This window comes from Cetorhinus maximus, chromosome 4 (assembly GCF_964194155.1).
Source record: "Cetorhinus maximus chromosome 4, sCetMax3.hap1.1, whole genome shotgun sequence".
Lineage (NCBI taxonomy): Eukaryota > Metazoa > Chordata > Chondrichthyes > Lamniformes > Cetorhinidae > Cetorhinus > Cetorhinus maximus.
The window spans coordinates 32,143,428-32,169,455 of NC_135882.1; the positions used below are offsets into that span (position 1 = coordinate 32,143,428).

At 43.1% G+C, this 26,028-nt stretch overlaps 1 protein-coding gene across 1 annotated transcript in view; it reads left to right on the top strand.

Annotated features, from left to right (window-relative positions):
• The window catches only part of rims2a (regulating synaptic membrane exocytosis 2a), a 1,205,442-nt gene that overhangs the window by 674,182 nt on the left and 505,232 nt on the right, over positions 1–26,028 (top strand). The window contains exons 7-8 of the mRNA XM_078540066.1: positions 12,965–13,173; positions 14,088–14,207. Of these exons, the coding sequence (XP_078396192.1) occupies positions 12,965–13,173; positions 14,088–14,207 (329 nt within the window). The remainder of the gene's footprint in view (positions 1–12,964; positions 13,174–14,087; positions 14,208–26,028) is intronic.

Sequence of the window (26,028 nt, forward strand, 5' to 3'; positions counted from 1 at the left end):
TTAGCAATGAAGTATGCTAGGCGCATGAGGGAGATGATGGCAAATGGGAACATTGAATTTGGGACTCCACTCAAGTGCTTCAACATTTTACCCCTGGTTCCCCCAGTTAGTACCCAACATGCTGCATAATATCCCAATGAACAAGTCTGCCCTGCACGGTTGCAGATGAAGCTGTCTTTTTGGGGACCTTACATGCCAGAGTCATCCACAGACCATCTGCACTGCACGTTGTTCCTCCTGGAGATCCAAATCTTGCTGCTTAACAAAGTTGTGCAGAATGCATCACACCACAGTCCTGGCTAGTGCACACCAAAGGGCACGTCCGCATCTTTCTAGTCACGTGAACTGTATCTTCAACATGCCAATGGCTTCTTCAATTATACATCTGGAGGTCATGTGGTATTTGTTATAGTATACTTGGACATCATTTGTCTGGTTTCTGATGGGTATCATCAGCCAAGTTTGTTGTGGGTATCTTTCATCTCTGAGCAACCATCGCTTCAGTCTGCTTGCAGGTCCAAAAAACATCAAGGATCTTGAGCTGCTGCAGGATGAATGCATCATGGCACCTCCCCAAAAATCTGGTGCACACCTGCAAAACTATCTTTGTGGTTCCACACCAACTTACATTGATGGAGTGGAAGCCCTTGCAGTTGACAAATACTGCTGGTTGATCTAGGAATGCGTAGATTACCCTGCATTTGTGGGAAGCCAACTCATTCTGCCTGGCATCATCACAGGTAAAGTTCACAAAAATGCCTGCCCTGGCAAACAACCTGTCACCTGTCTTATGCATTGTTTTTGGCAGAGCCCTGGAAGGATCTGGAGGTAAAAATGTTGAGGGTGGCACAGATCCAGCATGGAGCAGGTCTTCTTCTCAGAGGCTGCAGATGTCAGCTTTTGGATATGTCAAACAACTCAGCTTCTGCCTTTACACCCTGTTTTGTGGGTAGCCTGCACCCTCTGCTTCTCTCCCTCTCTGCTAACCAGCTGCAGGTGTCTCAACAGCAGGCTGCTGCTGCTGATCATATTTCTCCTTGTCTGAGACCTAGTCTAAGCCAGCCAAGGTTCCATCCATCCTGATGTGATTTCGAAAATCACCAAAATAAACTCTTAGCAAAAGTAGTAGGTACAAACCCTTTCCCACCATTGCTATGAAAGCAGCTGCAAGCACTGAGAATTTCTTGCTATATTTCGGTGAATTTGATTTGGCTCTCTCAATTGTCATTGCATTCTTGCCTTGTTTTCAACGACTTATTTCAGGAGCCCCAGAAAACTCATGGATGCAACGTTAAACTTCAAACTGTGGTAAAATAATGTTCCGATTGAATCATTTCCATCTGTTGTTAGGCAACACACCTCCCTCAAAAGGGTGCAGTATTGCTTGAGTTAAGTGTGGAAGGAAGTCAGTGTGTCGAACCTGGCTTCTAGACATGCATGCATTTTTGCTGGACTCAACGCCTCCACCCATACCCAAGCCATGTACTCCTCCAGGTTAAAACTCCCCCCCTTTGTGTAATTTGTTTGAACAATAAAGAACGTTGGAAGTAACCAATTAGAGCAGAAAAGAGCACAAAGAGTCTAAAATTATATGGGAAAACTCTGCTGGGGTACTAAACACCCTACTTTAGGTTATGCATTACTTTCTTCAAGAGGCTTGTGGGCCAGAACATACAACCTATATGACCAACAACAAACTTGCTGTAACTAATTACACAGCTAAAAGTTTGAGAAATGTTTGAGACTGATCAAGTCACAGTTTTTGAAGATTGAGGTATCCAAACTGCAGATAATGGGCCATATGGAGCTTTAAACCCTGATGATCCATCCCCAAAATTTCATGCAACTCATTTCTATTTCTAATTATAAGGAGTGATTCTGGGATCCAGCAGTGTGCAACTATCACAGGGAATGCATGTTGAGAACATTGTATGTATGCAACCTGTGACTTTTCATCTATTAAAATGGTTGGATAGAAAATCTAAGACTGTGGGTTCCTTGTGAGCTGCCCTCCCTGCTGGGTGCACTGGGATCATGGACTGACCCATCTGTCTTACACCCTTGTTTGCACTGTTTGAATTTCATGGGCTTAGACTTTTGGTAAGGGCTGTTCCTGGCACTGTTGCCCCAGTGTGGCCCAGACTAAATTACACATTCCTGACCGCAGCTTAGGAAAAACGTAAAGTGGGAAGTTTAATACAGGTATACGGCTTGGGAAATCTGCACCTAAATGGCCCTTAGAATGCGGAATTCACAAACCTTATCTCTAGGTAAAGCGCTGCTAAGCTCTTGTGATTTTTTTTTTTGCTTTAAAAGAAAGAATTGTAGTTCTGTCTTTTATCTCAGTGCTTCTCTTTATTTTTCTGTTTCAGTTATGTGTCAGTAGTCAGCCTCCTTTAGCCACTTAGATTTGAGAGCCTTGTACATAATTTGCTCCTTGAAGTCTTTTAGAGGGCTTGAGCTTAGATTTGACCAATTAGCTATGTCAGTACATTCCAAGTATATTGAAGCTTCACCTAGTGGTCAACTTATAGTGGCTTGGGGTTCAAACTCATAGTCATCTACTTAGGAGCTAGCTCTCTTATTGCTTGTGCTGCTGGTTCCGATTTTTAAAAAATTGCAAAGCCCTAAAGTCTCTTTTGAGCTCACTTTGTTTCATAAATGTGTCCAAGTTGTTTGCTTTTGGGTGTGTTCAGGGAACAATATATTAAGTCGTAGATGCCTCCACATCCACTGCTAATGTACAACTGTTCAGGTCCAGAAAATTATCAAAAAGTCTAATGGAATGTTGGCCTTTATGTCTAGAGGAATATAATGCAAGAGGGTAGAATTAATGATTCAGCTGTACAAAGCCCTGGTTAAACAGTACCTGAAACACTCTGGACGCCACACCTCAGGCTGGATATATGGTGGATATATGGACCTTGGAGTCCAGTGTAGACTCTGAGTTAAGCTACAAGGAGTGATTAAACCAACTAGAGTTGTGTTCCCTGGAAGTTAAAACTTTAAGGGGTGTTTTGATCAATGATTTCAAGATATTAAAGGGAGCATATTGGGTAGATAGAAATTATTTCCATGAGCTGGGAGTCCAGGATTGGAGGGGAGGAGTTGGGGGTGGTTGGTACAGGTGTGGGTGGCATAGTCAAAATTAGAGTTAGGCCTTTCAGGAATGAAATTAGGAAATACTTTTTCAGGCAGAGCATGCTAGAAGTTCGGAATTCTCTTCAACAAGCTGCAGTTGATGCTAAATCAGTTAGTTTTAATACTAAGATTGATAGATTTTTGTTAGCAAAGGCAAGCATATGGAATTATAATTGGTCACAGATTAGCCATGGTCTCACTGATTGGCAGAACAGACTCAAGGGGCTAAATGGCCTTCTCCTATTCCTATGCTGCACTATATCAGGCAGCACCGTGGTTTGCTGCCTGGGATGGGATGTTTCTTCATCAATTCCAGCCCCACTCCCTCCCATCCCCCCTGTTCATTATAATAGCACAGGCAGAGCATTCAGTTATTAATCCAAATGCACATTGCAGTTGAAAGTGAGCACCACTTATTGAATACTATGTTCTTTGCACAGTTTATGATGTTTAAATTTGAACTGCCTCTTGCACAATGAAGTGCTTGTCAAGGCAAATCAGATTTGACTGATATTTGGGGGTTAGATTCAACTTTGGCTCCTGTACCATTTAAGCAAAAGTTGCAATTAATGCCAAACTGAGAGGTTCCAGGTTAGTTTATATATACAAACATAATTTAATGTCCTACGAAATACCATTATTTTCAGACCAAATGATAAGACACGATGGATATCAAAATAAGATTTATTTACCCATATGGTCTGTGTATTGTCTGCCTGGCATACAAGAGGAAAATGGTACAAATCAGCCCCCATGTTACCACTGTGGATAATGTTATTGTGAAATCAGGATGTGCTGAAACTATTCAGATGAAGATTAACAATTTCAGAAGAATTAGAAGAAAAAGCTAATAAATCTGTTTATGCAAGTGATTGTATCATGTAAGATATTACACTTAAGCTCTTAAGTTGTCTGCTGTTTTGGTTTTCCTCAGCCATTATCGAGAAAAGAACATTATTTAACCTATTTGTTTTTTCTTTACAAGTATGTATTTCATTTCTAATTAAGATTGCTTACAGTATCAACCTTTTTAAGAATGTTTTGAACTTTTATTTTAAAGAGATAATATACTTTTTATTGAACTACATAGACTTTTAAAAATGGTTTGGATCTATTTGGCACTTTCCAATGTAACTCAACTTGTTCAAATATTTCCACCTAGGATCTGAAATGTTGGGCAGTTGTCTGATATCCTCAAGAGAGAATTTCTTCTTGAGATTTGATTTCCCACCTGGACCTCAATGACCATGCATTTGACACTAAGTAGTAACCTGGACCCACTGAAGATCGGAAGGGCAGGGAAATATATACATTCAATGCATTAAAGTCCTTTATAATGTCACTTCCTTCCAACTATCACCTTGAGAACCTTGCAATAAGCCAGAAAAGCTGATAATGCACATCTTTGTGTTGCTCAACCCTTTGAGGGGAGGATGACCATGTTCACCATCTGAAGTGTTTGGTAGGGTGACAGTGGGTGTATAGATGACTGCTAAGGCTGATCTGTGCCTAGAAGGTTCTGCAGCAAATAGGTCAGAAATATCTTTGTAGGGATGAACTGACTGCCTGAAAATACAAGGCCAGTTCAGTTGAAGGATTTCCTTATGCTCTGGCAACATTGTCTATGATACACCATGGGCACCATGATGCTGGAGCCAGATCTTTGGATGGCAATAGCCAATCAAAGGCTCCTGACTAGACTTCCTGATGTGCAAGGGAAAATTATGGTGTGGAAAATTGTGTAGGAATTTTTTTTTTAATTAAGTGCCCCATCACTGCCCATTCCAAATACTGCTTAAGTATTCCTGTCACTTTATGAGGAATTCATTTTTTTTCCCCAGGCCATTGCTTCAGGCATGTTTCAGGCCTCATGCCTCTGCACTCAATAATATGGTTGCTGGTGTTCAGCTACCATAGAGTTTCACGAGCTGGACTGAATCATTGAAAATTTCCATGCCAGTTGATGGAGAGCAATCAAGCCTAAACCTACCCCCTGCAGTAAGTTTGTAGCCCAGGTCATGGTTCTTCAAGTACACATCCAAGTACTTTTTAAAATATGGTGTGACTTTCTGCCTCTACCACCCTTTCAGGAGGTGAATTCCAGATCCCTACCACCTTCTGGGTGAAAACCTCATTTCCCCTCTAATCCTTCAACTAATTAATTTACATCTATGCTTTTTGACCTCTCTACTATGGTGAAAAGGTCACCCCTATTTACTCTATCCAGATCCCTCATAATCTTATGCACCTCGAATGAAGTCACCCTTCTCTGTTCCAAGGAAAATAATCATCCTATCCAATCATTTCACATAGCTAACATTTTCTAATCCTAGCAGCATCCTCGTAGATCTCCTCTGCATCCTTTCTAGTGCATTCAAATCTTCCCTGTAATACAAGGAATGTACATCCCCAGACACTTAAAGTTAGCAGGACAGGTCGATAAGGTGATTAAGAAAGTATATGGTATGCTTTCCTTTAATAGCTGAGGCATTTAATAGAGAAGTAGGAAGGTTATGCCAGAACTGTGTATAATACTAGTTAAACTGCACTTTGATTACAGTTCTGGTCACTCTCCCAAGTAAAATTGACCTTCCCCAATTTAGAAACTTTACTTCTATTAATCTTTGTCCGTTTCCATAACTATGCTAAATCTAATTGAAATATGATCACTACCAAAAAAGCGCTCTCCCACTGAAACTCTTCCTACCTGCCCAACTTCATTCCTGAAAACTAAAAGAGAATTGCTCCCCACCTCTGGTTGGACTTGCCACATGCTAACTAAAAAGTAAAATTTTATTGAGTATGCATTTTAGTAATTCTGTGCTGTCTGTGCCTTTCACACTGGCTGTATCCCAGTTATTATTAGGGTAATTGAAATCCCCCACTATTATTGCCTTAATTGTTTTTGCATTTGTCAGAGATTGTCCCTTCTTTTGTTCCTTAGTTCAACCCATATTGCCCCATTTGATGATTGTTCTAACATCTTTTCTCAAGGCTGTAATTATTTTTTAAATTAATATTGCTACTCCACCTCCTTTTTTATCCCCTCACTATCGTGTCTGAAAATCCTGTAACCAGTTACGTTAAGCTGCCATTCTTGCCCTTCTCTAAGCTATATTTTAGTAGTACCAACAAAAAGTTATACTTCCACACATCAATCTGTGCCCTCAGCTCATCTGCCTTATTCGCTATACTCCTTACATTTAGGTACTCACTTGTATCAACCTGCTAAAAATTCTAAAACGAATGGAACTGTACAGACCACCTGGCATCGACCTAGGCACCGGAAATGACAACAGCAAACTCAACCCTGTCGATTCTGCAAAGTCCTCCTTACAAACATCTGGGGCTTGTGCCAAAACTGGGAGAGCTGTCCCACAGACCAGTCAAGCAAAAGTCTGACATAGTTATACTTATGGCATCATACATTACAGACAATGTCCCAGACATCACCATCACCATCCCTCGGTATGTCCTGTCCTACCAGCAGGACAGATCCAGCAGAGGTGATGGCACAGTGGTATACAGTCGGGAGGCCGTTGCCCTGGGATCTCTCAACATCGACCCTGGACCCCATGAGGTTTCATGGCATCAGGTCAAACAAGGGCAAGAAAAGCTCCTGCTGATTACCACATACCAGCATCCCTCCCCCCTCAGCTGATGAATCAGTACTCTCCCATGTTGAACTGGAGGAAGCACTGAGGGTGACAAGGGCGCAGATGTACTTTGGGTGGGGGACTTCAATGTCCACCACTAAGAGTGACTCGGTAGCACCACCACAGACTGAACTGGCCGTGTCCTAAAGGACATAGCTGCTAGACTGGGTCTGCGGCAGGTGGTGAGAGAGCGATCAAGAGGGAAAAACATACTTGACCTCATCCTCACCAACCTACCTGCCGTAGATGCATATGTCCATGACAGTATCGGTAGGAGTTAGCACCACACAGTCCTTGTGGAGACGAAGTCCCGTTTTCACATTGAGGATGCCATCCATCATGTTGTGTGGCACTACCACCATGCTAAATGGGATAGTTTTCGAACAGATCTAGCAACTCAAGACTTGGCACCCATGAGGTGCTATGGGCCATCAGCAGCAGCAGAACTGTGTTCAACCACAACTGTAACCTCATGGCAGGCATATCCTCCAGTCTACCATTACTACCAAGCCAGGAGATCAATCCTGGTTCAGTGAAGCGTGCAGGAGGGCATGCCAGGAGTAGCAGCAGGCACACCTAAAAATGAAATGTCAACCTGATGAAACTACAGTACAGTACAGGACTACTTGTAGCTCATTATAATTTTGGTTCAAACATGGACAAAGGAGCTGAACTCCCGAGGTGAGGTGAGAGTGACTGCCCTTGACATCAAGGCAGCATTTGACTGAATATGGCATCAAACAGCATAAGCAGCAAGCAATAGACAGAGCTAAGCAAACCCACAACCAACGGATCAGATCTAAGCTCTGCAGTCCTGCCACATCCAGTCACGAATAGCGGTGTGCAATTAAACAACTCATCGGAGGAGGAAACTCCACAAATATCCCCATCCCCAATGATGAGAGAGCCCAGCACATCAGTGCAAAAGAGAAGGCTGAAGTATTCACAACAATCTTCAGCCAGAAGTGCCAAGTGGATGATCCATCTCAGCCTCTTCCGGAGGTCTCCAGCAACACAGATGCCAGTCTTCAGCCAATTTCCTTTACTCCACGTGTTATCAAAAACAGCTGAAGGCACTGGATACTGCAAAGGCTATGGGCCCTGACAATATTCCAGCAATAGTACTGAAGACTTGTGCTCCAGAATTTGCTGTGCCCCTAGACAAGCTGTTCCAGTACAGCTGCAACATGGCATCTTTGGAAAATTGCCCAGGTATGTCCTGTCCACACAAAGCAGGACAAATCCAACACAGCCAATTACCGCCCCATCAGTCTACTCTTGATCATCAGTAAAGTGATGGAAAGGGTCATCAACAGTGCTATAAAGCGGCACTTGCTCAGCAGTAACCTGCTCACTGACGCTCAGTTTGGGTTCCACCAGGGCCACTCAGCTCCTGATCTCATTATAATTTTGGTTCAAACATGGACAAAGGAGCTGAACTCCCGAGGTGAGGTGAGAGTGACTGCCCTTGACATCAAGGCAGCATTTGACTGAATATGGCATCAAGGAGCCTTAGCAAAACTGGAGTTAATGGGAATCAGGAGGAAAGCTCTCCGCTGGTTGGAGTCATACCTAGCACTAAGGAAAATGGTTGTGTTTGTTGGAGGGCAATCATCTCAGTTCTAGGAAATCACTGCAGCAGTTTCCCAGAGTAGTGTCCTGGGCCCAACCGTCTTCAGCTGCTTCATCAATGATCTTCCTTCCATCATAAGGTCAGAAGTGGGAATGTTCGCTGATGAGTTCACAATGTTCAGCTGCATTCACGACTCCTCAGGTGCTGCATTTGGACATGGACTGCTTCAGTAAGACCTAGACAATATCCAGACTTGGGCTGACAAGTGACAAGTAATATTCACACCACACAAGTGCCAGCCAATGACTATCTCCAACAAGAGAGAATCTAACCATCGCCTCTTGATATTCAATGGCATTACCATCGCTGAATCCCCCTCTATCAACATCTTGGGGGTCACCATTGGCCAGAACTGAACTGGACTAGCCATATAAATGCTGTGGCTACAAGACCAGGTCAGAGGTGAGGAATCCTGTGGTGACTAACATGCCCCCTGACTCTCCAAAGCCTGTCCACCACTTTCAAGGCACAAGCCAGGAGTGTGATGGAATACTCCCCACTTGCCTGGATGAGTGCAGCTCCAACAACACTCAAGAAGCTCGACACCATCCAGGGCAAAGCAGCCCGCTTGATTGGCACCCCATCCACAAACATTCACTCCCTCCACCACCAACGCACAATGGCAGCAGCATGCACCATCTACAAGATGCACTGCAGGAACTCGCCACGTTTCCTTAGACAGCACTTTCCAAACCCACGACCCCTACCATCTAGAAGGACAAAGGCAGCAGATACATGGGAACAGCACCACCTGGAAGTTCCCCTCCAAGCCACTCACCATCCTGACTTGGAAATATATCGCCATTCCTTCACTGTTGCTGAGTCAAAATCCTGGAACTCCCCCCCTAACAGCACTGTGGATGTACCTACTCCACATGGACTTCAGCAATTCAAGAAAGCAGCTCACTACCACTTTCTCAAGGGCAATTAGATATGGACAATAAATGCTGGCTTGGCCAGCGATGCCCACATCCCATCAATGATTTAAAAAATTACACTAAGCACAAATTGGCTCCCTTTTGACTATTTTCCAACTTTTCCTTTTCGCTGCCTTCCAAACTCCCTTGCTAATTTTCTGCCCTCCATTTCTTGCCCGACTTTTTTCCCTTCTGAATCTATGCTCAGCTTCCCATCCCACTGCCTAGCTAATTTAAACCCTCTCCAACTGCACAAGCATACATATTGCCTGGCACAGCTTAAGTGTAACCCATTGTTCTTTATTCCTTCGTGGCATGTGAGCATCACTTGCAAAGGCAGTATTTGTCACCCTTGAACTGAACTGAGGGCAGTCAACCACATTGCTCTGGGTTTGGAGTCACATGTAGGCCAGCAGATTTCCTTCGCTAAAGGGCAATTTTTTTTGGATTACACAGTCACTCAAAAAGGGACAAACCATAGTGTTAACCAATAGCCTCTGGATCACAGGAGAAAAGATAAACTGAATACTTTGTTCACAGTTCAGAACCTCATTAGTCTTGCACTGTTAATAGCCACATTTAAAAAACCTGATCTGGGCATTTTCAAAACCATCTCAGTGGGGGTGGTTAGGTGCAGAATTTAAGATCCAGGGTCTGATTGTTCAGTGTAATAAGTTAACAAAAATTCTCAGGGGTTTTTGACTACAGCAGCATTCCTGGAATCGGCTACAATCTCCTGGAGGTTTAGAAACGCTGAGACAGGAAGCAACTCTTAAACGGGAGTTGGGGTGGGTGGGGGAGGGAAGCAATTCCTTCCAAAAGATACAATAGCTCCCTGTAAATGACACAGGGGGGAGGGGGGGTACCTTCCAAACAGGACAAAAGAGGGGCAATGGATAAATGACGCAGAAGGTCTTACTAAACAAGACAGAGGAAACAGCAGCTCCCTCTAATTGGTTCCAATCCACAGAGGAACAGCAAGCTCAGGAGGAACAGCTTCGTTTGGTTAACACGTTAAATTGAACGAGAGAGGCACAGACAGACAGTCAGCTCTGGAATAAAGTAAAAATCCTCCGTCCTGGTCACCGGGAGTGAGCACATGGAGAACAAAAGCCCACTCATCATTACCAACCCCGAGCCCAACAACTCAATCTAATCTCATACTTTACATCAATACAGTCACATTGTAAAATCAAGTTCCCAGCCCAGGAGATAAAGGGAATCGTCAAGTTAAATTTTAAAACCCTACCAATCCTAAACAGCATTCAGGAAAAAAAACTCCCGCAAGACACAAAGAGAGGGAAAAGCCCGGGCTCAGCCTTCCTCTCATGGCCGAATAGCCCCTTGGCTGGACCTACCACTGTGCACCTCTCCTCCCTGGCAGCAGCACAAGGACCTACTCAACCCACGCATTAATAAGCCAGAGGGGTCTTTACAACAATCAATAATAGTTTCATGGTCACAAGCTCATGTAACAAATTGAATTTAAATTCCACCAGCTACCATGGTTAGATTTGAATCCACATCCCTAGAGCATTAGCCTGGGCCTCTGGATTACTAGTCCAGTGACATTACTATTACACCACCATCTTCCTCCTATTGCCTGTACAGATCTCACCTTCCCCAGAACCATTCTCAATGCTTCAAGTATCCAAAGTCCTCCCTCCTGCACCATCTCTTCAACCATGCATTCATCAGCTCTATCCTCCTATTTCTATAATCATTTGCACATGGCACCAGGGATAATCCTGAAATTACTACATTTGAGGTCCTGCTTCTTAATCTCTTTCCTAACTCCTTAAAATTTGCCAGCAAGATCTCAACCCTTTTTCTACCTATGCCATTGATATGAATATGGACCATGACCTCTGGGTGTTCACCCTCCTCCTCCAGAACGTTCTGAAGCCGCTCGGTGATATCCTTGACTCTGACACCAAGGAGGTGACATACCATCCTAGAATCATGTCAGTTAAACAGAGAAAACCCTGTATTCTCCCCTTGAATGGAATCCCCTATAACTATTACTCTTGAGCTTTCTTTCTTTAGAGCTGATCCATCCATTATCCTATGGTCATGGCTCTGGCTGCATTGCCCTGTCGAATCCTCTTCCTCATTAGTATTTATAACTGAATACAAGATGCTCTTGGGTATTTCCTGAACAATCTGCCTGCTCATATTTGTCTGGCTGAAAGGGATGTAAGCCAGATCTAAAGTGGAACTTTCCTTTTTGAAGGCATAATTGATCCAAAATTGCAAATCACCCGAATATGGCAAAAATTTGTAATTGAAGAACTTTGTCCATTGCTTAGAAATTGATTCAGTTGGACATTCAGTTCTCGAGTCGTCTTTGCATTTCAGTCACCATATACAATATATAGATGATAAGACCCAGTATCATGTTACTGAATAAGTCCATTAATAATTCTGGGACAGATTGAGCAACAACAGATAATCCTGTAGCGCTCACTGCCAAGCAAGGGACACCAAAGGCCTCTCCCAAGTAAGGATTGGGTGCCTATTACCATGCTACATTGTTTTGTGTGCTTTACATGCTTGTCAAAGGTAACCCGAAAACTAACTGGCTATTATTGGGCTAAATTCCAATGGAGCTGTTTGAAATTGAGCCTAATGAAGTGCTGGCTTCTCTCAGCAAACAAGTCTATGTTAATGTTTAAAAAGGATACAGTCTCTTCAGATGGTTTTGTATGAATATTCAAGTTGATCTTCTGTTCACTAACCTACTTTTTATTCCCATCCACTGTCCTTCTTTCATGGATTTTATGCAAACATATTAAATATTCTTTTTTTTCTAATGTCTCTTGGCTTTCATAAAGATTTTCAATACAATGCAGTTTGAAATTAAAATGTTTCAAAATTACACCTCTATTCAATGTTTCCATCTGTGAGTAACACTGTCTTTCAATTATTATTGCTGGCCCTTTCTAAAGCTGTTAATAATTCTCAAGCCAATAGACTTTTCTCAGTGCCATTACAATTAGATCCCCCCAAAAGGCAAGAACTAAATAATGTTTATATGCTACTGATATTATTTTGTGATCTAAATACAAATGTCAGGGAAAAGAAAGATTTGAAAACTCCATGAAACATGAGCATTTGAAATGTAAAAATCAATGATTCTGGTTGGAACAGTGGCAACTTTGAGAGCAGGTTGCTATCCTGCCCACTTGACCGCAGTTGGTTTGTAGCCCATGTAATGAAAAAGTAGTGGGGATTTACTCTCAAATTCAATTAAAAGATTAGGATGTAGTGCTGATGAGATTTGGCAACTGAGTCAGTTATTCTAAAGCTGAGCTTGTGCCAAGCAACAATTTTTTGATGCACACAAATATCTAACTCTTTGCTATTCAATACAGTTGTCTGCAATTTCCGCTTCTGTCCTTCTGTACCTTCCTCCTCTGCACTTCCTTATGTGTTTGATTCTCACAGGGGACGTGGAATACTATTGGCTGGACCATGCGTCTTGGCATAGCAGTGAGGCGTCCCCAATGTCTTTGGTGAGACATGTGGAGCCTTAGCATTCAGTTTTCTTTTTATTTCACTTTCCTTTGTTTTATTTATGCCTTTGCATGTTTCTTTTTTTTATCCCATGCCTGTAGGGAACAGTCAAAGGGGAAAAAGAAAAACTAGTGAGCAGGCAGTATTGTCGGACTCTAACACCTTGTCTGAGAGGCAAAAGAAAATGGTGCGATTTGGCGGCCACTCATTGGAAGAGGACTTGGAATGGTCTGAGCCTCAGATTAAAGACTCTGGGGTAGATACGTGCAGTAGCACAACACTAAACGAGGAACATAGCCATAGCGAGAAGGTACTAAGTCTGTATAGCCTGCATTCTACCTGCTCATTTGGTCTTCGTTTGCTCTCTGTCATTCAATGTAAAAGGACAGGGTCTTTCGAGCGATAAATGCACATCTATAAAGGTACAGATAAAAGAAAAAGATTCAGAGTTGCTTGCTTTATTTTTTGCTGTCCAGCAGCAAAACTAAATACTTTTTTTTCAAGATGCACAGGAATGTTCAGTGGTACAATTGCATGGTAGACTTTTAGAAAAATCTTGTGTTGTTGTTCTTCAGTGGTATCTATGTTGTTGGAACTTCTCAAATCAATTTTGCTAATTAACTTAGCTTGAAGTGTCCACCTTAAGATGATAACATTTTTATATCAGACTGAGAGGAAAAGTTGGATCTGTTTTGCCGCAGAACTGTGTTTTTCTTTTTTCCCTTCCACTGTCATGTATGTGAACTTATTTTGGTGCAGTGACATTTTGGTAGGTGTGGTAATAGAACTGTTTTTACTGTCTGCTTTGGTACTTGCTGTTGCTTAAACTTGGTGATTGTGGTAGCTGGTGTTGGTGATGATTTCTGACCTGGGAGTTGGGCGGTATTACTGAGAAGTCTTGCCCCTGTCTGCTTATTTCTCTGCATGGAGCATGAATTAAAACAATGAATTCCTGTAATTACACAAACCTTTAGAATGCTAAAAATGAGCCACAGTGGAAATGTCCTATTCTGGGTTATTGAAGTGGCCCTAATGTTAAAAATAACCAAGTTGAGCTGTATAATTACCGAATTAAGCTGATCCTAATTGGAAATCAAAGCATAAATATTTGTGTGATTGCAGTGGTTTTTTTAGTGGGGAAAGTGAATCTTAATTAAAGAAATACTGTGGCCACGTGGAAGCTTAGGTATTAAAGACCTATGTGTTATTGCTTTGACCTCATAGCATCCAGTGACATGGCAACCATCCAAAGATGGGGAGCGACTAATTGGTCGGATATTGTTAAATAAACGACTAAAAGATGGTAGTGTGCCTAGAGATTCTGGAGCGCTGCTGGGTCTGAAGGTGAGTAATAATTTATTACATGTGGCTACCTATAATTCTTAACATATTCTTTGCTGTGACAATCTAATTATATTTTATTCAAAGATATTAAATAGAGCCTGAAAGCTAGCACATTATTAAGAATTATCTAACCTTTATGCACAAAAAATGTATTTTTCTTGCCATTCAACATATGCAAAAATATATTCCATTGCACAACCAATGGAGCATTTCTTAAAGTGGAAAACTGTGGATACTGGGAATCTGAAATAAAAACAGAAAATGTTGGAAATACTCAGCAGGTCATGGCAGCAGCTGTGGAAAGAAATAGAGTTAGCGCTTCAGGCCTGTGACCTTCTGGGAAAATTTAGAAATGTAATATATTTCAAGCAAATGGTGGATGGAACAAGGACAAAAGGAAGGTCTGTGATAAGGTAAAATACAGCAGAGTTTGAATGACAGAAGGGCTTGTCTTCCAGGGCCAAAGGGAATGGAGATGGAGCAAAAAAAGAAACAAAGTGACAAAAGATATGCCTAGAGCAGGTGTACTACTGTATGAAAGTAAAAAACAAGAGAAAAAAACAAAACGTAGAAAGAAAAGGAAACAAAATGGGCACCGAGATTATGGTCTGAACCAAGTGTTGAGTCTAGAAGGCAGTAACATACCTAAATGAAAGATGAGGTGCTGTTCCTCAACCTTACCATGAGCTTCACTGGAAGAGTAGACCAAGGACAGAAATGTCAACATGAGAGCAAGGTGGAGAATTAAAATGACAGGCCACTGGAAGCTCAGGATCATGTTTGTGGACAGAATGGAGGTGTTCCACAAAGCGGCCACCCAATGTGCATTTGTTCTCTCCATTGTAGAGGAGACCACATTTTGAGCAGCAAATGCAGTTTACTAGATTGAAAGAAGAGTGCATAAATCGCTGCTTCATTTGGAAGGAGTGTTTGCGGCCTTGGACAGTGAGGCAAGGAGAGGTGTTACATCTCCTGCTTTTGCATGGAAAGGTACCATGGGAAAGGAAGGGCTGGGGGTGACTGAGGAGTGGACCACAGAGGAAACTGTCCCTTTGAAATGCAAAAAGGGGAGGAGAGGAGAAGATGTGTTTGGTGGTGGCATCATGCTAAAAATGTTGGGAAGGGTGGAAAATGATCCATTGAATATGGAGGCTGGTGGGGTGGTTGATAGCCTATCATCAGAAATAGAGACAGAGAAGTGAAGGAAAGAAAGGGAAGGGTCAGAGATGGACGATGTGACACTGAGAGAAGGGTGGATATTGGAAGCAAAGTAGATGAAGCTTTCCAACTCAGGGCAAGAGCAGAACTTGGCATTGATACAGTCATCAATGTACCGGAAAAAGAATTGAGGGAGGGAGCTCAAGTACGACTGGAACAAGAAATGCTCAACATATCCTACAAAAAGGCAGGCATAGCAAGGACCCATGCTTTATGGATAGGAAATGGACTCTTTTGTTTTAGAAAGACCAATGGAAAATATAATTCCATGTAAAACCACATCTGGAAGAACCGAAAATACAATCACATCTAAGAACACACAAAGAATGCATCCTTTCTAGAATTAGAGTCAAAATATTTGGTTGCACAGATTTCCACTGGAGGAATACAATATGCAATTGAACCTTGTAATTTAGGTGTTGGAGCATCTAAACATATATTAAATGCCTTACATTTGAGATAGAATTGAAAACTTCTCAAAATATCCTTGAAGATTATGGGCAGGATTTTCAGGAAGTGGGCGGGCCCGGGAGTGGCCACCACCCGCGATCGGCCCCCCACCGCAATTTCACGCTGCCATGCCAGCTTGCATGAAAGGCTCCCTGAAAGGCCCAGCACCGCCGGGGTCGAGGTGGGAAGAGGGCAAGCGCTGAAGTCAGCATGGGCATGGAGGCGCGTGCAATGAAAGACCCTGAAGGCAGAGAGCTGCCTCAGGGAGCTGAAGAATTTTAAAACCAAACATAAACATTATGAAATTCCAAACAAAATTCCACCAATAACAATTACTCACCTAAACATATTGATGATAAAAATTCTGCCCAAACATTTTTATTCTTTTTAATTAATATCAGAAACCCTTGGATGAGGTTTCCTCAAAAATCCAAAGGCCGCCTGGCCGATTCGCTTGCCTGTCCAGCATAACATTGGATGGACGGGCAGCGAAAAATCCCCGCTAATTGAAACTTTAATGGCTTTAATAGGCCTCTTAATTGTTGGCGGGCATGCTGCCAACTCGCGCGGGGGCGGTCGTGGAGCCGACTGCTACCCACGATCGGCTCCGCACCGCCATTTTACGCGGGCGGGCCAATTAAGGCCCGCCCAGCATAAGATGCGAACGGTAGTGCTCAGTGCTACCTGTGTGGACGGAGGGAGGAGGGAGAGTTGGGGCCAGTGCTCTTTCACGCATGCGCGCATAAGAGTGCTTCAATCTCCCTGAGGCACGGAGCTTTTGAAATAAATAAAGTGCTTTTGAAATAGATAAATAAATGGATCAAAAATTTAATTAAATATGTCCCCTCATGTGAATGTGTCACGTGAGATGGGACTTGTTTTTACATTTCAGGAAAAATGTTTATTTAATTTATAAAAGCTTTAGGAAACCTCATCCCGCTCGTTACAAGGAGATCAAAGCTGGGAACTAAATGTTCAGGAGCATGTGACTTTTGGAAATGACAAGTAGGAAGGAAAGGATGGTGGGCTAGCTTTGTTAGTACGAGATGTAATAAGTATGATAACAAGAAATGATCTTGGAGCGGAAGATGTAGAATCCATATGGGTGGAGGTAAGAAATAACAAGGGGAAGAAGACACTGGTGGGAGTAGTCTATAGGCTCCCGAACAGTAGCTATACTGTAGGACAGAGAATAAATCAGGAGATAATGAGGGTACGTAACAAAGGCAGTACATTAAACATGGGTGACTTTAATTTTCATGTAGATTGGGAAAATCAAATTGGCAGAGGTAGCCATGAGCAAGAATTCATAGGCCTGAACTTTCCCGTTGGTGATTTGGGGGCGGGGCCCACTCGCCGACGGGAAAATGACGCGGGATGATGTCAGGAGGAACCCCCAACGTCATCCTGGTCCCTTTAAATTTTTAGGAAGGCGGGCGGACAGTGAAATCAGCTGTCCGCCCGCCGACCTGTCAATGGCCAATTGAGGCCATTGACAGGCTAATTAAGATAATTAAAGACCTGCCCGTCCAATCTTAAGGTTGGCGGGCAGGCCAGGAGCCCCAACGGGCTTCTGATAATACATGAAACCTTATCCATTGGCAGGATGAGGTTTCATGTCCGTTTTTCAAAAGTCTAATAAAGTTTATGTGCTTTTAATAACATGGCCCATCTCGTGTGACATTGTCACAGGAGGGGGACATGTTAATAATTTTTAAATTTTCTATTTTTTGACTTTCCTTACCTGTCAGCGCTCTCCCTGAGACAGGTCTTTGCCTCAGGGAGCAGTGCGCTCTTTGACAGTTGGGGATTCCCTCCGCACAGGAAGCACATAACGCTTCCTGTCGGGCAGGCTGCTGGGCGGGCCTTAATTGGCCCACCCACTCAAAATGGCAGCAGGCCCCGTTTTGGTGGCGGGGGTCGGCTGTCCGCCCGCCGCCGAGCCGGTGGGGCCCGCCCGCCATCCGAGAGCAAAATTCTCCCCATAGAGTGTATTTGGGATAGTTTCCTAGAACAACGTGTTGTGGATCTAACCAGGGATCAAGCTATTTTGGATCTGGTAATGTGTAATGAGGCAGATTTAATAAATGATCTCAGAATAAAAGATCCCCTCGGAAACAGTGGCCATAACATAGTAGAATTTAGCATTCAGTTTGAGAGTGAGAAACTTGGGTCAGAGACAACTGTACTAAACTTAAATAAGGGTAATTACAAAGGGATGACAGCAGAGTTGGCTGGAGTGGACTGGGAAAGGAGTTTAGCAGATAAGACGGTTGATGAACAATGGCAGATGTTTAAGAAAATAGTTCATGACTCACAACAAAGATATATCCCATTGAGGAAGAAGGATTTAAGGAAGAGGATAAACCAACCATGGTTAACCAAGGATGCTAAGGATGGTATCAAATTGAAAGAAAAGATATACAATGTGGCAAAGATTAGTGGTAAGCCAGAGGATTGGTAAAGTTTTAAAAATCAACAAAAATGACCAAAAAAAATAAAGAGGGAGAAAATAAACTTTGAGGGTAAACTAGCAAGTAATATAAAAATGGACAATAAGAGCTTCTTTAAATATAAAAAATGGAAGAGAGAGGCCAATGAGGCTCAGGAAATAATAATGGGGAACCAGGAAATGGCAGAGGAGTTGAATAAATACTTTGTACCAGTCTTCATGGTAGAAGACACTAAAGCGTTAACAAAAATACTAAATAGTCAAGGGGCAAAAGCTGCGGAGGAAATAAATACAATAACTATCACTGGAGGAAAAGCACAAGGGAAACTAATGGGCTAAAGGCTGATAAGTCCCCTGGACCTGATGGGTTGCATCCTAGGATATTAAAGGAAGTAGCAACAGAGATAGTGGATGCACTGGTAATAATATTCCACGAATCTTTAGATTCTGGAAAAGTCCCACAGGATTGGAAAACTGCCAATGTAACACCCTTATTCAAAAAGGGAGGGGGACAAAAACAGGTAATTATAGGCCAGTTAGCTTAACATCCATTGTTGGGAAAATGTTGGAGTCTATTACAAAGGATGTAATAGCAGAGCATTTAGAAATGCATAATTTAATCAATCAGAGTCAGCATGGTTTCAAGAAGGGGAAATGATGCCTGACACATTTGTTAGAATTCTTTGAGAAGGTAACAGGCAGGATAGATAAAGGGGAATCAGTAGATGTAATATATTTGGATTTCCAAAAGGCGTTCAACAAGATACCACACATAAGGCTGTTTAATAACATAAGAGCCCATGGTGTTGGGAGTAGTATATTAGCATGGATAGAGAATTGGCTAACTAATAGAAGACAGAGAGTTGGGATAAGGGGGGCACTTTCAGGATGGCAACCTGTAACTAGGGGAGCACCACAGGGATCAGTGCTGGGGCTTCAATTATTTACAATATATATTAATGACTTAGATGAGGGGAGTGAATGTACTATTGCCAAATTTGAGGATGATACAAAAATAGGTGGGAAGGCAAGTGGTGAGGATGACACAAGGAGTCTACAGAGGGATATAGACAGGTTAAGTGAGTGGGCAAAAACTTGGCAGATGGGATATAATGTGGGAAAATGTGATGTTATGCAGTTTGGTAGGAATGTTATGACACAGCAGCTGGTAAAGGCTAAGTCGTTTAAATCATAGAAGGAAATTTGAACAATTGTCCTAACCTATATTTTCAATTGGTATCTTTGAGATGCAGCTCTGAATTCAGGAATAAAACCGCCAAGCTTTAAGATGTTTTTATATAAAACTAAATTAAACATTTATTAATTTAACAACAAATTAAACACATACACATCTGCAAATTACTACTATACCTTTTAAACAAATCCCCAAATTAATCACTCCCAAGTAAGTCTTCACCAAGGCAACAATAACCCATAGACTTTAAACAGACACCAGACAAAGCACATTTGACCTTACAAATTCAAAATGAGATCCCTTGCAATTTGGTTCCTTTGCAGACACAGTTGTAGGGCTTATAGGCTGGTTAGATCTTACATGCCTCTGACCTGTACACACAAAACTCATTTCGGTTTATACCTAACTTTCCCTTTGAATGTAAGTTTTACATTGTATCCTACACTTTTAATTTCACCTCTCCTGACAATAATCCTTTCATTCCACCGATTTTATTAGTCATACAAACACATTGCTTGGTGTCTCCCAGCTAGGTGCAAGATTTTGCCCATTCTTTTGAATGGCTTATTCAAAAAATGCAAATTCCACTTTACCTTTTCCTCCTTACGTTTTTCTAATTAACATCTCAAACTACTATACATCAAAGCACCCAGACTAGCTGGCTTTAATCCAATTAAGCCACACACAGACACACACACTCATAGACACGGACCCTACTACAAATCCGCTTTAAAAATAATTTCCAACAACATTATGCACATTAATATCTCTTCATGGCAAAGAAGAATAGAGGAGCTGCATATTATTTAAATGGAGAAAGACTGCAGAAAGCTGCAGCACAGAGGGATTTGGGGGTCCTCGTACATGAATCACAGAAAGCTAGCATACAAGTTTAGCAGGAAATAGGGAGGGCAAATGGAATGATGGCCTTTATTTCAAAGCGAATGGAGTATAAAAATAGGGAAGTCTTGCTAAAACTATACAAGGCACTAGTTAGACCATACCTAGAATACTGTGAACTGTTTTGGTCCCCTTATCTACGGAAAGATATACTGGCATTGGAGGCAGCCCAGAGAAGGTTCACGAGGTTGATCCCGGGTATGGAGGGATTTTCTTATGAGGAGAGGTTGAATAGATTGGGCCTGTGCTCATTGGAGTTTAGAAGAATGAGAGGCGACCTTATTGAAACATATAAGATTCTTAGGTTGCTTGACAGGGTAGATGCTGAGAGGTTGCTTACCCTTGTGGGAGAATCTAAGACTAGAGGGCATAATCTCAGAGTAAGGGGTCACCCATTTAAGGCAAAGATGAGGAGGAATTTATTTTCTCAGATGATAGTGAATCTGTGGAATTTTTACCTTCGAGGGCTATAGAGGCTGGGTCATTAAGTATATTCAAGGCTGAGATAGACAGATTTTTAATCAATAAGAGAATCAAGGGTTATGGGGAAAAGGCAGGAAAGTGGAGTTGAGGATTATCAAATCAGCCATGATCTCACTGAATAGTGGAGCAGACTCGATGGGCCGAATGTCCCACTTCTGCTCCCACATCTTATGGTCTTGTGGAAAGACACAAACAATGCTGTGCATCACTGAGGACTGTCCGCTCTAAAGACTAAGTGGAGGGCTAATCATCTTAAACTCAGCAAATGAGGTGGCTAAATGGCTTTAGAGATTTGCGTAATGGTTAGGAGAGAGAACCCTCCCTTTTATTTTTTACTTTTGTTTCCTGTAATCCAAATGCAGTAAGGCCAGTTTAGAAACCCTCGCACCATCTTAGCTGAGATCAGCTAAGCCAGCACAGATAAGGCGATCAAACCTAGTATTTTCCTGTTTTGTATGGCTCAGTATTATAAGTCACGGGGCACCAGCAATTTAGAAGTGATTTCATATTTTCATCCTATGTTTTGCGTCATTTAAAACATGTTTCATATTATTATGAAGCAATAAAAATGATGGAAAATCAATGAAATTGCAGTAAGACATAATACAAGGACAGATTCAATAGTTCTTTTGCACCAAGAAAATGGATTTACTATACTGCAGATACTACATATTTGAAGTAAAAACAGAAATGCTGGAAATACTCAGCAGGTCAGGCACCATCTCTGGAGAGAGAAACAGTTAACATTCCAGATCGATGGTCTTTCATCAGAACTGAGTGGATTTCTCTCCTCCTCTTACCACCTGTCTTAAGCTTATTGGAAGGGACTTGCAGTTGATAATCAAACTATTTGACTGCGTTATGAGCACACCTTCCGTGGCCATTAAGTCTTGAAGTGAGACTTGAACCATCTGGCTCAGAGGTAGGGATGCTACCTGCACCAAGGGAGCTTAGAATTCAGAGAGCAAGCCCTGAGAGCAAGACCAGAATTACTGGTCTGTAATTCAGGGGAGATGGTGGTGTATTGGCACTGCCACTGGACTAGTAATTTAGCGGCACAAGCTAATGCTCTGGGGACACAGGTTCAAATCTCACCACGGCAGCTGGTGAAATTTAAATTTAATTAATATAAATCTAGAATTAAAAGATAGGGCAGGATTTTCATGGAGTCAGGAAGACTCTGTGGATATCTGGCCGAAACCATATTCACTGGTAGGGGATAGGAGGCAAGGTGTGATTTGCACAGATGCAAGCCAGTAATCTAGTGGTCCATTTAAAATTAGTGGAGAGTTTAAATTGACACAATTTTCACTGCTGCAAGTGCCTTAACCTGCAGTGTTTTTTTATATTCATTCATGGGATGTGAGCTTCACTGGCTAGGCCAGCATTTATTGCCCATTCCTGATTGCCCTTGAGAAGGTGGTGGTGAGCTGCCGCCTTGAACTGTTGCAGTCCATGTGGTGCAGGTACACCCGCAGTGCTGTTAGGGAGGGGGTCATGAATTTATGGAGGAGTTGTAAATCCTTCTGAAGTCCTCCTAAAAGGTGTGTTTCCCTTGTGCAGGGGCTTGCAAATTTTAATGTTGAACACAGAAGGCTTGCTTTAGAGATAGAGGTTGGTGCCAGTCAACACGTGGCGGGGGTGGGGCAGCTATGAAAATGGAAGAGCATATCTGTGTGGCCCCTCACCTCTCAGGTGTATTCCTTGCCTTGGGCAGCCAAGTGGGAGACTGGACAGATTGCCAGGCTCTCTGGGTGGAGAGTGTATAGTGGAGGAAGGAAGTTGAAAAAAATTGTCATGGCACCTTCCCACAGTAGAGGAAGGGCAGCAGCAGCTGCATGCAGTCAGAGCCAGGGTACCTGGCCAGGAGCTGACAGAGCCACCACAGAGAGAAACAGGAAAGAGGAGGAGATATTACCCTGAACAAAAGGTGTACCATCTCTGATGACATTTTCCCAACATGTGTGGGAGGCAGTGCAGGCGGAGACACCAAATTTCAAGAGAAATGGTTAGAGACCTCTTTGCCATGGTGGAGGAAGACCTTGCGCCACAATCAACTGATCCCCATGCCCTGTCTGTTGCACCAAGGTTACCATGACCCTCAATTTCTAAGCAGCCAGCTCTTTCTAGGGGTCTGTCACAGACGTCTCTCAATTACCCGCCCACCGGTGCATCATCACCATCACCATTCTTTGCTTGAATAGGGGAATACTTCAACTTGCAAACAGATGTGGTGTTGCATCCACAGAGGGCAGTGGGCTTTGCCTCCATAGCTGGCTTCCCACAAGTTCAAGAAATGGTAGACTACCTACATCACTACAAGGGCACCAATGTAGCTGCCAGAGACATTTGTGAACTGATAATCATTCCACTCCATCAACGTGTAGGTTGTATGTGGCCTCAATAAGACCTACTTACATGTATGTGCACGTTTCCTCAGTCGCTGCCATGGCTCACTTATTCTGGGGCATTCATGCCTACCACAACCTTTCCAGCCCAGACCCCAGGTCCATGTTTAGTTTCTGGGGGATAAAGGCTATCCATTGAGGAGGAGGCCAGATACAGGACCCCAATATTGCTATAATAACAGCCACTTGCAAATGAGGACCATCATTGATCAAGATTTTGGCCTGTTGAAAATGCAGTTCAGAAGCCTTGACCGCTCAGGAGGAGCACTGCAGTACTCACCTGCAAGGGTGTAGGGTATTGTTCTTGTTTGCTGTACGCTCCATTATATGAGTCGTGAGGGACATAATACAAGGGACATTCACATCGAAGGTCACCAAAAGAGCTATATCGTTGAAGGAGGAGGAGGTGAAGAAGACCCCATTGACTCAATGAGGATTGCCACCAAGAAGGAAGGTGACAATGGAAGACATCCTGAGGCGCAGGCCCAATTACCCATGGCTAGATCTGTACAGTACACCATTGTCACCAGGGACCTCTTATTACAGAGACGATTCACCTAAGCGGCTTTTAGGATCTGAATACAAATCGAACAGCGAGTCTCTGGCTAGCCATTGCCACATAAGTGCCCATTAACATTGGTGCTGCACAATCTTTCAGGAGATGCCCATCCCCAACAAGAGAGAATGCCATCAGCAACCCTTGACACCTAATGTCATCAGCATGGCTGAATCCTGCACCATCATCACCCTTGGTTCAGCATCATCCATAGGTTGTCCTTGAGATGCCCTTTAAAAGCCGCGCAATAATTATATGTTAGAGACCAGCAAATAACCAGAGCCAACTTCACCTTGTGCCTTGGAAAAGCCTGTCCACCATGTCGAGAGTGCACATATGAGTTAAGACTCAGGACCTGTGGAGGGCTGGGCCAACAGAAATGCTGTGACTGGAGACTGTGCAGGAATAAGCTGCATGTGTACTCGCCACACTAACCACTTTCTTCCAGTCTCCACACACCACCCCTCACGGTGACAGCAGTATGTGACATCTACAGCGTGCAGTTGTGGAATTCATCTAGGCTTCTTATCAGCGCAGAGCATCTACCATCTAGAGGGACATGGCTTCAGTTTATAGGATTGCAAGCTCCACTCAAAGACACATAACATCCTGAGCTGCGGAACAGCCGCTGTGCCATCACTGTGGAACATTCAAGTGCACCTCATTGCCTTCTGCACACCACTCAGGGTGAAGCGACACCAGATGTCAAGAATTTGGATCATCGCTACTTCCTCAAATGCACCTATGGATGGACAACAAATATTGGGATGGCCGAACCCTTGGTAGACTAATCCTTTCTCTGAATATCTGAATAAAGACCCAGTCTTCCATACCTGGACATGCATGCCCACACCCTTCACACTCATGCCATCACTGACAGATGGACTAAGGCTACAGTCTGCATTGCCACTGGCAAGAACCTGCTGCTTTTTGTTTACCTGTTATTTGTCGCTATCATTGTGCAAAGACAGACCACCACATCCATAGCAGAAAGTACATAATGTATTTACAATGTGCATGTAAGTAACTATTAACATTGTGATAGTAAATGACACTACTGCGAATCCTTTAGTGATCAAGGCGAAATGGCGTCCTGCATTCATGAACACGCCTACATGATGCTCCCTGTGTTGCCTTGGATGATGTGGAGGCAGGCTGCTCACGTGTCGGGCTGTATGGCATTGACGAGTGTGGTGCTGGCCTCATCATGCAGGGATCCACTGGGGACCTACCTGAGAATGCAAGCTCTGCGTTTCTGCATGGGCAGCCGCTGTCACTGGGGCATGTACCACTGGCTCTAGCGGTGGGGCCAGGGATGCAGCGGAAGATGAGGGTGTTGAAATGTCGTCAGAACCCTCATCCTCCTCACCCAACTCTATGGCTCTGGGTTGGCTTTCAGGCAAGTTAAATAGAGCTTCCAGCCACTGTCATGGATGGTATTATCCCCATAGGATCCAGGGCATTTCACAGAGACCGGGGAACCAGGAAAATGATCAGCTACAGAGGATTGAGGATGTTTCACAGGTCCTCGGGAAGCAATAGAACCAGTAGGACGCTCAAGGAAAACCAATAGAATTTAAAGGGCCAGATTACAGCCTGTTTGATTCACATAGCCAGGGAAGAGCCTGTAGCATTTTAAAAAGGCCAAAATAGAGCTGGAGGAAAGCAACTGGAACAGAAGCAGCAGAGGTTGAAGGAAATGCAGCAAAAGTATGATTAGCAGAAACCTTCTTCCAAGATTTAAATAAGAACCAGGGAAGTTCCCAAACAGGCAAACAGAAAGTAAGGGAGATGCGTCACCTAGTCGAAGTGCCACAGAGGAGTGCAGCAGGAGCTGGATAGTCACCTGAGGGCAGTAGTGTTCCAAAGGAAAATGGGAAGGTAATACGTCTTAAAATGAATAATATTTGTGGAAACCACAAGGGAAATATAAGTGAAATCAGTGTGGAATTACCCACTGGAAAAGCAAATGGTCAAGTTCAAATTTCAAATCTCACCAAACCCAGCAATTCAGCTTCAGAACCTACTGAACACAAGGTGCAGGAGGAAACCCAAGGCACATTACAGAGGTTTAATGGCCAGAAATTTCCCCCCGTCGGGGGGGGTTGTGCGGTTGGGGGGCGGGGGCAGGCACGAACCCGATCGGCGCCCCCGATCGG